The 18339-nt window shown below is 47.6% G+C and overlaps 1 protein-coding gene across 1 annotated transcript in view; it reads left to right on the forward strand.

Moving 5' to 3' along the window:
* LRMDA (leucine rich melanocyte differentiation associated) overlaps nucleotides 1–16793 on the forward strand; it is a 1409701-nt gene extending 1392908 nt beyond the window's left edge. The window contains exon 7 of the mRNA XM_060236713.1: nucleotides 16008–16793. Within this exon, the coding sequence (XP_060092696.1) occupies nucleotides 16008–16087 (80 nt within the window). The 3' untranslated portion in view covers nucleotides 16088–16793. The remainder of the gene's footprint in view (nucleotides 1–16007) is intronic.
* Nucleotides 16794–18339: the final 1546 nt, after the last annotated feature.

Consider the following 18339-nt stretch of genomic DNA (forward strand, 5'->3'; position numbering starts at 1 on the left):
CTGTGAAGTTTTTTAAAAAAAAATGGCCGTGCCGGCACTTTGGGGAAGCGCCGCGAAAGGCTGATGATTGGCCAAGCGGGTGGATGGGGTGGGAGGACGGAAAGGGAGAGGGTGACGCCCACAAAGCAGTCGATCCGGCGTGGATGGATTTCGCACAGCAAACTCCGCCGAGTGGATCCGGAGTGGATCCGGAGGTTTTTGGAAACTCCGGCAGCATGCTGAAAAAAATACTCCGGCGTAAAATCCCTGAAGCGCCGGAGCAAACCGCAGCGCCGGAGCAACATGTGCGAAATCCAAGAGAAGATCCGGAGGTAAATGGGGCGCTACGCCGGAGCAAACGCTAGTGCGAAAACGGCCTCTGTGTCACATAACATAAGATAAGCCCTGCTGGATCAGGCCAATGGCCCCTCCAGTCCAACACTCGGTGTCACATAAGAACATAAGAGAAGCCCTGTTGGATCAGGCCAGTGGCCCCTCCAGTCCAACACTCTGTGTCACATAAGAACATAAGAGAAGCCCTGTTGGATCAGGCCAGTGGCCCCTCCAGTCCAACACTCTGTGTCACAGAAGAACATAAGAGAAGCCATGTTGGATCAGGCCAGTGGCCCATCCAGTCCAACACTCTGTGTCACATAAGAACATAAGTGAAGCCATGTTGGATCAGGCCAGTGGCCCATCCAGTCCAACACTCTGTGTCACATAAGAACATAAGAGAAGCCATGTTGGATCAGGCCAGTGGCCCATCCAGTCCAACACTCTGTGTCACATAAGAACATAAGAGAAGCCTTGTTGGATCAGGCCAATGGCCCATCCAGTCCAACACTCTGTGTCACATAAGAACATAAGTGAAGCCATGTTGGATCAGGCCAATGGCCCATCCAGTTCAACACTCTGTGTCACACAGTGGCTAAAAAACCCAAGTGGCCAAAAAACCCAAACAACTTGGGTTAATGGCTTTTGTGGGTCCTGGTTGGGGGGGGTTGTGTGAAATCTTATTTTCTACCCTGAGAAACTGCCCATCTCCTCTGGGCATTCGGTGGGTACTTTCTCTCAGGTGGCATTCCAAATTCACCTCAGAAGTTTGCTGCAGATTAAATGTAGTGGCTGTTCTACCCTTAAAGGAAAAGACTCTGATTGTTCCATTTTAGGGTTGCCAAAGGCCCAGTCTCTCAGGCTCCACCAGGTATTTCCAAATGTGGAGTATGCAACAACTCTGCTCCATTTATGCTACAAAATCGCAGTGCCCGTTTGCTGCTTTCAGCTCTTCACACTGAGAAGTGGCGAGCGAGTTTGTTTAGCTGACCAGAAATGTAGGTTTCCAGGTCCAAGTCAGAAAGCATGAAATGTGTAAATTCAAACTGCGGATCGTTATAGAACATAAAATGGGGCTGTGAAAGAAACAAACAGGATTGTTTCAATTGTCCTGACAGAATTTTTTAGCCTGTCACTCTGCGGGCCTCTCCAATTGACAAATTAATGCTGCCCTCTAGTGGCCAAGGCCTTTAGTTCAGAGGCATCATTAAGCGTGGTGGGAATAGATTTCCTTGGGGAAGGCAGCTGGCCATTCTTAAATGCATTCAGATCAATGGGACGTCTTCCCAAGCCATGTGTTTAGGATTAGCGGTGTTAATTATTAATGGCAAATTTGGACTCGGTAGATCAGCATCAATCAAACGTGAAATATAATCATGTCCATCCACTGGCATAACATTTTAAAATCTGGCTTGCGCCTTAACAGCTGGAATTTCCTTGCACTGTTGTTGAGATGTGATGTGCTGAGGAATCCTTTAATCCAATGGTATCTTGCATCTGTCGATGCTGTAGTTCAGTTTTCCTATCAGGGTAGCAAAAATTCAGTCGCATCTTGAGGTTCAAATGGCTACATGGAGAATTTCCATATACCAAAATTTGACAACCAAGGAAGGCCTTGGAGACTGAAATGCATTTGAAACTATTTTGACGTGGTTCGGGGTTATCAACCTAGTGTGTTGAATTATTGGTCCTGTTTTATTGGTTCAAGGATTTTAACCAAGAAATATCGAAATGTATCAGCTTATCACATTGGAAAAGGAGCAGAAAAGGGCAACTAGAATAATTAAGGGATTGGAACACTTTCCCTATGAAGAAAGGTTAAGATGCTTGGAGCTCTTTAGCTTGGAGAAACGTCGACAGAGGGGTAACATGACAGAGGTTTACAAGATGATACATAGGATAGAGAAGACAGAGAAAGAAGTGCTTTTCTCCCTTTCTCACAATACAAGAACTCGTGAACACTCAATGAAATTGCTGAGCAGTCTGATTAGAAAAGATAAAAGGAAGTCCTTCTTCACACAAAGGGTGATTAACACATGGAATTCACTGCCACAGGAGGTGGTGGCAGCTACAAGCATAGCCAGCTTCAAGAGGGGGTTGGATAAACATATGATAAGCCCATCATTGGCTATTAGCCATAGGACAAAATAGGAGTCAATTCCACCTTTAAGACCAACTTAGCTTTATTCACAAAGTTGGTCTTAAAGGTGCAATTGACTCATATTTTCTTCTACTACTTCAGACCAACATGGCTGCCTATTTGGATCTATTAGCCATAGGGTAAAGATGGCTCTCTCTGTCTGGGATGCTTTGTATTCTTGGTGCTGGGGGCGGGGGGGCAACAACAGGAGGGCTTCTAGTGTCCTGGCCCCACCGGTGGACCTCCTGATGGCACTTGGGGTTTTTTTGGCCACTGTGTGACACAGCGTGTTGGACTGGATGGGCCACTTGCCTGATCCAACATGGCTTCTCTTATGTTCTTATGTGACACACAGTGTTGGACTGGATGGGCCACTGGCCTGATCCAACATGGCTTCTCTTATGTGACACAGAGTGTTGGACTGGATGGGCCACTGGCCTGATCCAACATGGCTTCTCTTATGTGACACAGAGTGTTGGACTGGATGGGCCACTGGCCTGATCCAACATGGCTTCTCTTATGTTCTTATGTGACACAGAGTGTTGGACTGGAGGGGCCACTGGCCTGATCCAACAGGGCTTCTCTTATGTTCTTATGTGACTCAGAGTGTTGGACTGGATGGGCCACTGGCCTGATCCAACATGGCTTCTCGTATGTTCTTATGTGACACAGAGTGTTGGACTGGATGGGCCACTGGCCTGATCCAACATGGTTTCTCTGATGTTCTTATGTGACACAGAGTGTAGGGCTGGATGGGCCATTGGCCTGATCCAACATGGCTTCTCTTATGTTCTTATGTGACACAGAGTGTTGGATTGGATGGGCCACTGGCCTGATCCAACATGGCTTCTCTTATGTTCTTATACAGATTCAGGATTTGTTAGTTCAAATATTCACCACTTCAAGGGTGGATTGTGCCCATGTTTTTCAAGTATTGTTTTGGTACTCTTTGTAATAAATACATAGGTTTTGGTTTAATTTATTTCTCCAAATGTTCCCCCCCCTCCCATGCAACCTTTGAGTACTCAGATTGTGTGGAGATGGATAGCAGTTTTCAGTTATTGCAAGGAATGATGTTTTTTTCAGTTATTACAAGGAAACTAGGTAGTAGCTTTCTGTCTTTTCAGATCTGAAGCTGCTACCCTTTAAATGCAACCTGCAGCATGGAACTCACTTTTAGTGTTTTATGTGTGGATTTTTTTCCTACTCTTTTCTCTCTTCTTTTCTGGAAAAATGGAAGGGACCTCCAGGGTCATCTAGTCCAACCATCTGCACAATCCAGGAAACTCACAAATCCCTCCCACCACGTTCATACCTTCCTGCTAAGTTCTGCCTAATTCACAGGATCACCGTTGCTGCCAGAGGGCCATCCAAGCCTCTTGTTTAAAAAACACCAAAGAAGGAGAGCCCATCTTACACACAACTTCTTGTTTTGCAGTGCCATCCACTTGAGAATCCAAAGCTCTGTTGGTGGGAAACAAAAAGCAACGAATTGGATTTCCTGGCTCGGAAGATATAATTCGGACAATCGTTTGGGGAACAAAAATGTTCTCCTGATTGCATCAGGCTGACTCGAGAGCATGGAGTCTTTCCCACCTTGGGGACTTCTTTTAGAAAAAGAAGAAGATATTGGATTTATATCCCGCCTTATACTCTGAATCTCAGAGCGGTCACAATCTCCTTTCCCTTCTTTCCCCACAACAGGCACCCTGTGATGTAGGTGGGGCTGAGAGAGCTCTCACAGCAGCTGCCCTTTCAAGGACAACCTCTGGGAGAGCTATGGCTGACCCAAGGCCATTCCAGCAGCTGCAAGTGGAGGAGTGGGGAATCAAACCCAGTTCTTCCAGATAAGAGTCTGCACACTTAACCACTACACCCAACTAGCTTTCTCGTAGAAGATGCTGATCAGCTTTGAGAACACAGAAAGCTACTTGACACTGAATCAGACTGTTGGTCCACCCAAGTCTTCTCAGACTTGCAGGGACTCTCCCGGGTCTCAAACAGAAGTCTTTCCCATCACCTCCCACCTGGTCTCTTTAACAGGGCCACAGCCCCTCCCCTGAGAATGGCTTTAAGATATGAGGGGGGGTGGGTTCCTGAAGCAGAATCAATGGGCTCAGGGAACTGTTGAATAGGTGACCATTGTCTGTACTAACTAATCACTCTATACTTGGGCCTGATGAGCAAATTAGTTGTCAGAATGGGAGCAGTTGTGAATGGGAGCAGAATTTTATCATGCCTGCACAGATATTCAGAAATCGGGAGAAAGATAATATGAAGAACATAAAAGAAGCCATGTTGGATCAGACCAATGGCCCATCTAGTCCAACACTCTGTGTCATACAGTGGCCAAAAAACCCAGGTACCATCAGGAGGTCCATCAGTAGGGTCAGGACATTAGAAGTCCTCCCACTGTGCCCCTCCCAAACACCAAGAATACAGAGCATCACTTGCCCCAGACAGAGAGTTCCAATAATACGCTGAGGCTAATAGCCACTGATGGACCTCTGCTGCAGATGTTTATCCAATCCCCTCTTGAAGCTGTCTGAGCTTGCAGCCACCACCACCTCCTGTGGCAGTGAATTTCATGTGTTAATCGCCCTTTAGTGATTCTCCTTAAATGCTCAATAGGATTGCAAATGACTGTATTATCAAATGCATGTTATAGGAAATTACCATTTTATACTAGGATTGCCAGCTCTGGGTTGGAGATTTTGTGGGTGGAGCTGGGGAGAGACCTCAGTAGGCTATGGGGCTATAGAGTCCAACCCTCCAAAGCAGCCATTTTCTCCAGGGAAACAGATCACGTCTGAAGATATTGCAACAGCAGGAGATCTCCAGGTGCTACTGGAGAGCCAGTTTGGTGTAGTGGTTAAGTGTGCGGAATCTTATCTGGGAGAACCGGGTTTGATTCCCCACTCCTCCATTTGCACCTGCTAGCATGGCCTTGGGTCAGCCATAGCTCTGGCAGAGGTTGTCCTTGAAAGGGCAGCTGTTGTGAGAGCCCTCTCAGGCCCACCCACCTCACAGGGTGTCTGTTGTGGGGGAGGAAGGTAAAGGAGATTGTGAGCCGCTCTGAGACTCTTCGGAGTGGAGGGCGGGATATAAATCCAATATCTTCTTCTTCTTCCTGGAGGTTAGCAACCCTATGGCATATGCATGTAATACTGGGGTAAATAGAAATGACTTTTTAAAGGTAAAGGTCGTCCACTGTGCAAGCACCAGTCGTTTCCAACTCTGGGGTAAGAACATAAGAGAAGCCCACCCAGTCCAACACTCTGTGTCACATAGTGGCCAAAAACCAAGGTGCCATCAGAAGGTCCACCAGTGGGGCCAGGACGCTAGAAGCCCTCCCACTGTGCCCCCCCCCAAGCACCAAGAATACAGAGCATCACTGCCCCAGACATAAGAGAAGCCATGTTGGATCAGGCCAATGGCCCATCCAGTCCAACACTCTGTGTCACACAGTAGCCAAAAAAAAAAAAAACAGGGCCATCAGGGCCAGGACACTAGAAGTCCTCACACTGTTGTCCCTCCCAAATACCAAGAATACAGAGCATCACTTGCCCCAGACAGAGAGTTCCAACAATATGCTGTGGCTAATAGCCACTGATGGACCTCTGCTCCAGATGTTGATTCAATCCCCTCTTGAAGCTGGCTATGTTTGTAGCTGCCACCACCTCATGTGGCAGTGGATTCCACATGTTAATCACCCTTTGGGTGAAGAAGTACTTCCTTTTATCAGTTATGACATCACATCGCAACGTTTTCACAGCAGACTTTTTACAGGGTGGTTTGCCATCGCCTTCCCCAGTCATCTACACTTTCCCTTCAGCAAGCTGAGTACTCATTTTACCAACCTCGGAAGGATGGTACCTGTGGCGGAACCGGCCTGATTCTGCCCTCGGACCCGGTCCCGTCAGCTCTCTATTGGAGTCGCCAACTCCTGGAGGGAGCTATTTCTCCTCCTGCCCCTTGGGCGCACTGCCACCACCTGCTCAGTCCCGGGGTTCAGATTGAGAGGAACAGGACTCCCAATCCCCCTCTCCAGCTGTGAGGCCAGGCCTCAAGGTCCTCTGCCACCCTGCACTTGGGTTTCACAGAGACCTCAGCGCTTCTTTGGGGCACCCCTGGAGGATTGGCACCTTATCCAACTGCATGCCTTCCCCCTTCCCCGGGGCCCCCTTCTCAACACAGCGTGGTCTAAAGCGGTCTGGGGATCTATGTGGTACAGAGATTGACTGCCAGCATTTAAAACAGAAAAAACATTTATTTAAAAGAGAAAAATATAGGAAAAGAAAAACAAAACAAAAACAGTTGCATCTACAAAATTAGCACAGCACAGCACACAGCATAACAAAGAAAAGTTGATTATAAACGCATCCTGCTGGCCCTGATCTAAACTTGCCCTGTCTTGTGAATTACTTACTAAGTCCGCCTGCCTGGGGGCCTCCCCGGCAGGAGCCTCCATTGCTCACCACATGCTCGCTCGAGCCCCAGTTCAAATCTGGCTTCTCTTCCTCCCTAACACATGCAAGGAACAACAGCACTTCCTGCCTCTCTAGGAGATTTCCCCCCTAGCGTTGTTGGTTTGGCTCTGGAAGGGAGGGGGGGAGTGAGGGGAAGGCTACAAAGCCGGCTGAGGGATTTACTGACCCCTGCCAAATGAAGCACCACCACTGCCTAAAATGGCGTTTCTCCACAGTACCAAATAGCTAATTACATTCTTAAGTGCTGGCAAGTTGTAGCTGACTTAGGAAAACCCCAGCAAGGGGCTTTCAAGGGACGTGAGAAGCAGAGGAGGTGGGCCATTGCCTTCCTCTGCAGAGTCTTCCTTGGTGGTCTCCCATCCAAGTACCAGCCCTGCTTAACTTTCGAAATCTGATGAGATCAGGCTGTATCATGATGCTGACTTCCAACCTAAATGTTGGAAAATTGTCCTCAATCATTGCTCTTTCCCAGCAATATCAGTTTAAAAGAGCCTGTGGTTCTTCCGAAGAAGAAAAAATTAAGCCACCTTTGTTGAAGAGAGCCAGTTTGGTGTAGCGGCTAAGCGTGCAGCTCTTCTCTGGGAGAACCGGGTTTGATTCCCCACTCCTCCACTTGCAGCTGCTGAATTGGCCTTGGGTTAGTCATAGCTCTCACAGGAGTTGTCCTTGAAAGGGCAGCTGCTGTGAGAGCCCTCTCAGCCCTACCCACCTCACAGGGTGTCTGTTGTGGGGGAAGAAGATATAGGAGATTGTAAGCCACTCTGAGACTCTGATTCAGAGAGAAGGGTGGGGTATAAATCCGCGGTTGTCTTCTTCTTTGCAAATGGAGACTATTTTGTCATCCTCCTCCTTGCATCTTTGGGAATCGCTTCAAAAATACTGTATCTATTTATCTGTTTGGCATCTTGACCTATCCTGGAAGCTCTGTGCAGCTTAAATAAGAATTTCATTTTTGCAATAAATAAAGGAGAGGGAGCCCAAACAAACGCAGTTTCCCTTTAAAGAACATTTCAAATCCCCAAGTGTCAAACTTCTCCAAAAAACGTTTCCAGGTTTTCTTGGAGGGACATTGCCACCTTCCCGTTGTAGATGTAGCCACTCACTTAACCACTAAACAGTGCCTTTTTTTCCCCCCGCTTGGGTTCAATTTATTCCATATGTGAATTTGTAAGAAGGAAACATAGGAGGTGTTACATCCACGATTTAACAACAAACAAGTGAAAACACTCTCAAGCTGTAACATGGGGTCAGGTTCACACTTTCCCCATCATGCTGTAGAAATGTGCATCTCCCAAGACCATGTGGGGAAGGTAGATGCTATAGTTCCTTCCCATCTGAGTTGTCTCCCTTTTGGCCAAGCAATAGTTGGGTGGGAAGAAGCTACATCGTTGGCAGGAAGGCAAAATATGAATTCGGACAATTCTGTTGCAGCATTCTGGTGGAAGGTCGAAAGAGCATTTCCTTGTTTGGAGAACACAAGCAAATTTAGGCTGATTCTACACTCACTTTGCTCTGGGGCAGGTTTCTGTGCGGAGCAAGCTGGCGATTTTGCACCAGTTGCTCCGTGCCGCCATTTTGTGCGGGGCAAACCTGCGATTTGCCGCGCTGCAGCATAAACCTGAAAAAAACAGGTTTATGCTGCAGCGCAGCAAATCGCAGGTTTGCCTCGCGCAAAATGGCGGCACGGAGCAACTGGTGCAAAATCGCCAGCTTGCTCCGCACAGAAACGGAAGCCTGCCCCGGAGCAAGGTGAATGCGGAATCAGCCTTAGAGAACCAAACTAATAGAGAACCAATGCTTCTCAGCAGGTGCTGGTAAAGGTCTTGTCCTGGATAGCCAGATACCTTTGTCCCATCTGTATGCAGCAAACAGAACAAAATATGGGGAAAATATACCATTAAAAATCAAAACACTAAATGCCTGTGACAGAAATAAAACAAACGCGCCTTCCCAAAGCATTGCAGAATTCAGAATGTTTTTCTTTGCTTCCCAAAGCCCCCTTGTAGCGAAGTCTTTTACAGTTCTAAAGCCAGTACAGAAAAGACCCTGGACATCCTTAAAGGACAAAATTTGGAGAGGGGGGCCTCATGGGAGTGGGGGAGTGGGGCACTGTGAATGTGGATTGGAAAAAAAACAACACCTGGTAATCAGTGAGGATAGCCTCAGAAGGTAGCTGTGTCAATCCGCAGTAGAATAAAAAGGTAAAGGTAGGCCCCTGTGCAAGCACCATGACGTTTCCTTGGCAGCCTTTTAACGGAGTGGTTTGCCATTGCCTTCCCCAGTCATCTACACTTTACCCCACAGCAAGCTGGGTACTCATTTTACCGACCTCAGAAGGATGGAAGGCTGAATCAACCTTGAGCCAGCTACCTGAACCCAGCTTCTGCCAGGATTGGTATTCTACTGCAGTAGAATAGCTAAAGTCCCGGATCACCTTAGAGACCCACACAATTTTGGAGGTATGAGCTTGTGAGAGTCAAAGGTCTGACAAAGGGAGTTTTGACTTCTGTCATCTCGTACCCCCAAAAGTCTTGTTGGTCTCTAAGAAGCTACTGGATCTTAATCTAACCAATAATCAGTGAGATTGTTCTAAATCTGATGAAGCTTTGAGGAGTGCTCACTCCTGTCGGTAATCAAGTAGCTGTACTGCATATTAGCTGGAGCTTCTGAACCATTTTCACAGATGGGGTTGCCAGCTCCAGGTTGGGAAATGTGCAGAGATTTGGGAGGTGGAGTCAGAAGAGGATGGAGTTTGGGGAGGGGAGGAACTTCAATGGGGTATAATCTACAAAAAAGCCCTGTGTGAAACAATGCTGATGTTAGGGGTGTGGCCTAATAGGCAAATGAGTTCCTGCTGGGCTGTTTCTACAAAAATAGCCCTGGGCCATAGAGTCCACCTTCCAAAGAGGCCGTTTTCTGCTGGTGGGCGACTTCACCTCTGTTGTCTGAAGATGTCCAGCCACTCTTTGAAGGTTGTCAGCCCTCTTCACAGAAGATGTGCCCATGGCAAGGGAAAACACCCCATTCTTTCGCTTCTGGCAGCCACTGGAGCTAGGAACCAGGCAGACTGGGGAAAGGCATTCTGAGCTACAACCACCATTGCACCATCCAATAGTATCCCTGGTCTGTGAAGTGGCTTTTTAAAAGGAGAAAGTGACTCGGTCTTGATCGGCTTTTTCTCCTTGATGAAGCATTATTCATCAGAGACCCAAAGACTCGCTTTGTTTGGAAGAGTTTTGAAAGCACACATGGGAAGAGTGACGGGAGAATTCCGTAACGTTGGGGTTGGCGGTTCCAAGTTGGGAAATACCTGGGGATTGGGGGTGGGGGTGGAGCCTGATGAAGGAGGGATTTGGGGAGGGATGTCAATGCCAGAGAGTCCGCCATCCAATATATATACACACACACACACACACACACACACACACACTGTGGCTAATAGCCACTGATGAACCTCTGCTCCATAGTTTTATCTAACCCCCTCTTGAAGCTGGCTATACTTGGGGGGTGATCCACTGTTCTCGTACTAGGAAACTTACCCAGAATTTTAGCTATCTGGGCAATTCATGTTTGATTTCTTTTCTTTCTTTCTTTCTTTCTTTCTTTCTTTCTTTCTTTCTTTCTTTCTTTCTTTCTTTCTTTCTTTCTTTCTTTCTTTTTTTTTGGGGGGGGGGGGGAGTCATTTAAAAAAAACTTTTTTTCCAGTATGCCTGCATATATTTATTTTTGTGGATAATTGGGTCTCCCACCCTCTGCACCCCTGCTCTGAGAGGTCTATCATGCCGACATTACAATGTAGTGTTCAAGTTGAGACTGATTCCTCCGTGCACGCGAGCGATGGCGAGATTGTTACTTACCCGGTATAATTAGAACATCCATTCCGCAGAGAGAAAACATTTAAAAGATAAAGAGTGTATTTAAAAATGAATCTTCCCAATGCAATTTTTTCATAATTATAGTTTTAACAGCTTATGGTGATGGGGGAAGCGGCTACTTAAGAAAAATTAGGAGCCTCATTTGGGGAAGATGATCCCTCAAGAGACCCAACGGTACCATTTTTCAAGAGCCCGAACAGATAGCTCGTTCCAAATGGTGCTCGTGGCTTTTGATGCATTGGAAGTATACTTAGCTTATTATGACCAGTGCTGGATATTTTAATTAAAAACACCACAGATGTCGTGAAATGTGGTGGCCTTGTTCTCTCCTGGTGCACACATTTGGGGGATTATTTCTTGAAGAAGCGACTGATGCGAACACGTTGCTAACACATGCGGCGACTCAAAGTGGGGGAGCGGTGTCTCCTATAGAGATAAAAGTGGCATATTTCTTAGGTGTGTGCACATGGTGTATCCAATCAAATGCTTTTATGCAGAACCCCCTATAATTTTCACAGTTTCTGCAATTGCTGTGTGGGGGGGCGGAGGAGTATGTGTGTGTATATAGACAAAAAGAGGGTGAATTGCTGTCGCTTCATTTGAATTATAAGGAGGCCCGTTGTTTTACAAATAACCTTCAGGATCAAGCCGTTTTCAGCTGTGCTTTTATCAGGGCCCTGCAAGGAGAAGCCTATCCGCAAATCCACCCAGCAATCGAATCACAGTGGCGCGCCTTGGTAGGGACCCTCCGTGTTTGTTAATTTAAACAATTGTAGGCTGTGGGAGTTAAAAAAAAAATCCAGCTGACTTTAACTGTCACTAGCCCGAACACCTTTATCCCCAGGCGGGCGGCGGCGGCAGCTGGATTCCATTCCTTGCTGCCAGACTGTCCACCATCTTTGCTGAGCGTCCCAGGAACTCAGCGCCTTCCCTTTCAGGATTTTTATTCAAGGTGACAGCTCCTCACACTTAAGCGTTCAGATCACCTCAAGTAGCTGCGATCTCCGTGAAAACGAGAGCGCTTCTGCCGCAAACTCCAAATTTAGATTGACTGAGGTTATCCTTAGGCCTCCAGGACCCAACCTCCCTGACAGAAGAGGCCTGCCAGGAACTTTAAAACTACAGTGGAGTTTGTAATGATGTCTGGGGAGAAATCTTCCGCAGGAAACCACAGAGAATACGATAAGTGATAGGAAAGGATGTCAGGTTTCGTTAGGGCTGGAGACAGTGTTAGAATATACGTGGCATAATATGGCACCGGTATCTTTGTCAGCATCTCTGTTTTCTGTCACCACACACAATTCTGGGCCTGTCTGTAGCCCTGACAGTGTCTTTTCAGATCAGGTTATTGCCAGCCCAAAGACTCGCTCCGCGTGCCGCCAGATAGCCCCCTTTGTTTGAAGCCTGCCCTTTTTGTCATTAACGCACTTGATGTCTATTTAAAATCGGAGGGTGAATGCAGTATCTGTTTTCCTGTCAAGAGATCATTGACAATATTAATACCTCATGTCCTTGCCTCATTTTCTGAGCGCTGACACCCTGCTGCAGTCTCCGGCATTTGTCAAGCCGCGCTCTTTCTCTCACCACAGCCTCTATGAATGTGCTCGGTCCCTGTCACTGAGAAACGCGGCAGCCCTCCAATGTGGCGTTCACCAAAGGAGCCTGAGGAAGGCCGTTACGGAAAAACAGTATGGATAAAAATATACTTCATAGCCTTAACATTTCAGCACTGAGAAATGTACAAGTCCTTCCAGCCATCTTAAATAAGGGTAGTGATATCCACACAGGCCATGAGGCACAGACCTTCTGGAACAGGGGTCCCCAATCTTGTTGCGTCTGTGGACACTGTTAGAATTTTGACACCATGTAGGAATGGAAGATGCCGCTCAAAGTTTGCTGGAACTTAGCACCGGATTCCGGTGAAGAAGAAGAAGACTGCAGATTTATACCCCACCCTTCTCTCTGAATCAGAGACTCAGAGCGGCTTACAATCTCCTTTATCTTCTCCTCCCACAACAGACACCCTGTGAGGTGGGTGGGACTGAGAGGGCTCTCACAGCAGCTGCCCTTTCAAGGACAACTCCTGTGATAGCTATGGACCCAAGGCCATTCCAGCAGGTGCAAGTGGAGGAGTGGGGAATCAAACCCGGTTCTCCCAGATAAGAGTCCGCACACTTAACCACTACACCAAACTGGCTCACCAGTGCCGGCCCCGCAAATGGCAAGCCAAATTGTGATCTCAGCTTCAGCCCCTCTGTTAGACTGGATGCACAATCCGTAAACCCCTTTGCAGATGGGAGATGGCCATTCTTTGGTTTTTGTTCCCAGTATTTGGTATTCAGAAGAGCTGAAACAAATTTACTCCTTGAAATTTTCCACAATATTCTATGAATTATGATGCCAAGTATTGGTCAGAAATTCTTTGACTACTCAATTTGGAGTGGGGGGAGGGGCTACACATACTATAATATTTGAGAGTTGATATTTGACAATTTTTAGAAGTTGTTCATTTAGTGTGTGATAATATTTAATTGTTCTTATGCCGTATCTGACAGGATTTGATAGATGACATGGAAAGATATTTACTGTCTAGATTTGATGGCTGGCACCCAACAGTATTTAATGTTGATTCATTTTATATTGGATGGGAATTATTATTTAATAAATAACATTTGATAGATGATAGTGATCCACTTTACATTTCTGATTTGATACCTGCCAAAGCTATACAATTATAAATCCCCAAGACTAAATCACATGAATAATAAATATACAGTTTCACGTTAAAAATTCAGGCGGGGAAAACTCAGAATTAGTTTTGCTTTTTTACGAATGTTAATTTCAGACGCTGAATGAGACCCATTCCCTCCAGACACGAAGATCTCATGCCACTCACCGGAAAGGACCACTTTTCACCTATCCGCCATTCATTTATCTGTGGACACAGTGTATGAAGGGTGCTCTGTCCCAAACTTGTCCCAATTAAGTGCTTGCAGATTTGGACTAAGTGCTTCAGCTTAGTGGCCCAGATTGGATGATACTTTCCCCCTGGCCCTTACCCTCCTAGGAGAGGGGGGCCACAAATAAGAGCACCAGGACATCAGAAGAGCCCTGCTGGATCAGACCAGTACTCCACCTAGTCCTGCATCTTGTCCCACACAGTTCCTCTGGAGGGCCAACAACAGGACAGAGAGGCCAAGGCCTTCCCCTGAGAAGAACATCAGAAGAGCCCTGTTGGGTCAGACCAGTGAGGGTCCATCCAGTCCAGCACTCTGCCTCACACAGTGGCCAATCAGTTCCTCTGGAGGGCTATCAACAGTGCAGAGAGGTCAAGGCCTTCCCCTGAGAAGAACATCAGAAGAGCCCTGCTGGGTCAGACCAGTGAGGGTCCATCCAGTCCAGCATTCTACCTCACACAGTGGCCAGTCAGTTCCTCTGGAGGGCCCACCAGGGCAGAGATGCCAAGGCCTTCCCCTGAGAAGAACATCAGAAGAGCCCTGCTGGATCAGACCAGTAGTCCACCTAGTCCAGCATTCTGCCTCACACAGTGGCCAATCAGTTCCTCTGGAGGGCTATCAACAGTACAGAGAGGTCAAGGCCTTCCCCTGAGAAGAACATCAGAAGAGCCCTGCTGGGTCAGACCAGTGAGGGTCCATCCAGTCCAGCACTCTGCCTCACACAGTGGCCAGTCAGTTCCTCTGGAGGGCCCACCAGGGCAGAGATGCCGAGGCCTTCCCCTGAGAAGAACATCAGAAGAGCCCTGCTGGATCAGACCAGTAGTCCACCTAGTCCAGCATCTTGTCCCACACAGTGGCCAACCAGTTCCTCTGGAGGGCCAGCAACAGGGCAGAGAGGCCAAGGCCTTCCCCTGATGCTGCCTCCTGGCTCTAGGATTCAGAGGATTAGTGCTTCCAGGCCCAGCACTGGGGCTTCAGGCGCCCCTAGGCCAAAGCCTGTTCTGCACATGGCTCAGTGACATCATCAGGCTGTGTGCCTTTGCACGAGCACTCAGCCTGGCCCTCCCCTGCTTCAAAGGGAACCGGCTGGCTCCCTTTGAAGCAGGGGTGGGCTAGCCTGAGCGCTCCCAGGAAGTGTCATCAACTACGGGAGCTCCGGACACACGGAGGCGGGCACAGAGACTGGGAGGCAGACGGCAGCGGGCGCGGGGAGATGGAGGGCAGCACGGGGGGACAAAGGGCAGCCGGTGCGAGGAGATGGACAGCAGCGGGCACGAGGAGAGGGGGTGCCTCATGGCACCTCTAGGACAAGTGGTTCCCCAGGCGGCTACTTGGCCTACTCCCACACGCCGGCCCTGAGTGCTTCTGAATGCGGAGGTTTCCTTTAGCCACCCTGGCAAGTATTCACTACTAGAAATATCCTCTACTTATCTGTCTAACCCCCTTTTTAAAGCTGTGGCCACCACTACATCCTCTGACAGTGAATTCCACATTTTAATTGCTCACTATGTAAAGAACTGTTGCCTTTTCTCCATTCTGTTTACAGGGGGCGCATGCTGAGCGATACATTCCTGCAGAAGCATAATATTTGAATAGATTGACATACATAAAATCTAACGTGAAAGTGTGATTATCACCTATAAACTGGAATTCAGAGCCAGTTTGGTGTAGTGGTTCAGTGCACGGACTCTTACCTGGGAGAACCGGTTTGATTCCCCACTCCTCCAATTGCAGCTGCTGGAATAGCCTTGGGTCAGCCATAGATCTGGCAGAGGTTGACCTTGAAAGGTCAGCTTCTGGGAGAGCTCTCTCAGCCCCACCCACCTCACAGGGTGTTTGTTGTGGGGGAGGAAAATAAAGGAGATTGTGAGCCACTCTGAGATTCAGAGTGAAGGGTGGGATACAAATCCAATATCTTCTTCTTCATTATCATCGTTTAGACTGATCATTGGAATTTATTCACATATAAACTGTGTTCTTCAAAGATGGTGTTTTTCATTGGGTATCAAACAGGACTGGTGCCTCTAGTGGCCAGAGTGGGAAGGCACACAGATGCATTGTGGGAAGGCACACAGAAGAAGATGCATTGCCTTGTCCAATCCCGGTGCTAGATTTCCTCCCACAAGGCTGCTAACCATCCTGAATCCACAGCCTTCTCTCCTTCGTCTTTGCAGTGTGTTCTCATCCATTCCTAACGCTAAACGCCGCCTCTTTTCTCTCCTTTGTGCTGCAGGTGTTCTCGGGAAATGTCGCTATGTCTATTATGGGAAGCATTCGGAGGGCAACCGGTTCATCCGCGATGACCAGCTCTGAGGCCCCCAGCAGGCCTGTGAAACCCTCCACATGAGCGCCCACACCGCGCACAAAAGCACAAATTGTATCTGCATCTTATCCTCTTCCTCCTCCTCTTCTTTTTTTCTAACGCCATGCGTAAAACCAAAGTCCTCCAGTACCTTCTGCTGACTTTGCTAGACCTGTCAAAACCATCCTTCTGCTTTAGCCTGAGTGGTCGGCACAGAGATTGACATGATTGCCTCTAAGCGGGTCCCATCCGCCAACGTGACAGACAGCTGCGGCCGAGCACCCGGCCTGACAGGAAGAACACCGTGATGGATTGCTCAGGCCTCCTCGCTGCTCTCGGAGAAGAGCAGAGGTCACACCTGGGGCCTCACTGAGCATGCTCAGCTGCTTTTCACAAAAACAATCTCTCCCCCCACCCCCTTTCTTCAATCTGCAGCTTGCCTGTTGAGTGAGAAAACTCCACGTTTGTCAAAAGAACTGGCTGCAGTTTTGAGATTTTGTCCCAAACCACCACCTTCTTATCTAATAGTGTTTTCCTCACGTATTCGGCGGATGCCAGTAGACCCTTCACAAGCAGATCACTGGGGATTTCATGTTCCTTCCTGGGGGAAAACTCAACAAAAATCTAAATGATGGAGAGGGAAAAATAACTCAATAAACCTTGGGAATGTTTATAGCTATTCCTGGCATTGTTGGGCAGGGATATTATTGATTTCTTTTCTGTACTAAGTTCTGAAATTTTAAAAAATGCAGGGATATGGGAAGAACAGAAGGGCTATAAAAATAACATTATTAATTTTGGGAATGGGGGAAGAGACTTGAAGTGTATTTAATAGAGGTCTGAGTCGTGTAGATCAGTCAGAACTTCCTTAAGCAGTATCGGATGCCTTGCTAATATTAATCGCTCGATATGTACCTTGATCACTTTTTTTCCCCACCTTTTCAGAAAAGGCTGTTTGAACTTTGTTTTTGGAGGGAACTGAGGACTCCCTTAAATATAATGCCGGCAGAAAGCCTGTGTTTGTGCTGATGAAACCGTTACCTCCATTGGCAACTATTTTCAGCAGCTGTTATGGCAGACCCATGGCTACCCCTGAAAAGAAAAGAGCCGTGTTTCTTTCTCCTCCTCCTCCTCCTCCTCCACCTCTTCTCTCTCCGATATCAACATGCCGTGCAGCTTTACTGCACTCTGAGACCGATTCCCCACTAGCCCTACGCCGCTCTCACGCACCTCTTCTTTGAGGATTTCACACTATCTGCCCTGGGGCTACAACTCGCTTCGCCTTTTTCACACGGCAAACAGAAACTGTTTTTAAGAGGTTTCTGTTTGTCCCGTGAAAAAGGCGAAGCGAGTTGCAGTTCCGGGGCAGATAGTGTGAAACCCGACTGAAGCCCTGCTGAGAAGAGGTGTGTGAGAGCGGCATAAGGCTAGTGGGGAATCGGTCTGAACGCCCCTGCCCTGCCACTTGCAAGAGACCACCATGATTTCACATCCTGTATTTTACATAATCAGAGAAGTAGGATTGCTGTTTTCAGTGGCAGCCTTGTGACTGCTGTAACATCGAACTCCAGGGTTCAATCAGAGCCCAGGCTAAGGGCGGGCTTACAGTGTGGTGCATAACATGAGGGACAGGCTAAGTGCTCAGCCCTTGCCTCAACTTTTATATTGAAACACAATGTTTACACACACACAGCTGATCAGTATTCGGTGACCAGTATTTTCTTTGCTTATTCACAGCACGTTTTGGCTGCACTTTTCATAAGCAGGGGTGGAATTCTAGCAGGAGCTCCTTTGCATATTAGGCCACATCCCTCTGATGTAGCCAATCTTCCGAGAGCTTACCAAAAAAGAGCCTTGTAAGCTCTTGGAGGATTGGCTACATCAGGGGGTGTGGCCTAATATGCAAAGGAGCTCCTGCTAGAATTCCACCCCTGTTCATAAGTATGTAAATCTGTAGACAACATACATTGTGGGGGCAGAGTTCATTGTTCAGACGTGAGCCATAACAAACATGGCCTCTGGATAATGTTAATGCTTTTGACCTATTGCTGCATGATTTTATTTCACCTTTTCCACCGTAAATGACTTTCCCACAGTGTGGATCAAGGCCCCAAATATGTGCTCATGATGTGACCATTCATGTATTAGCATTATTTGTGAGAGAGGTTAATATGTCAACATGACTCTCTGCTGGGGGAATGTGAAGGTGAGTTGTCTGTCGTGAGATGATGGGAAAGGATCTAACTTGTGATGGGCTCAAAAC

Source organism: Heteronotia binoei, chromosome 4 (genome assembly GCF_032191835.1).
Source record: "Heteronotia binoei isolate CCM8104 ecotype False Entrance Well chromosome 4, APGP_CSIRO_Hbin_v1, whole genome shotgun sequence".
Taxonomy (NCBI): Eukaryota; Metazoa; Chordata; class Lepidosauria; order Squamata; family Gekkonidae; genus Heteronotia; species Heteronotia binoei.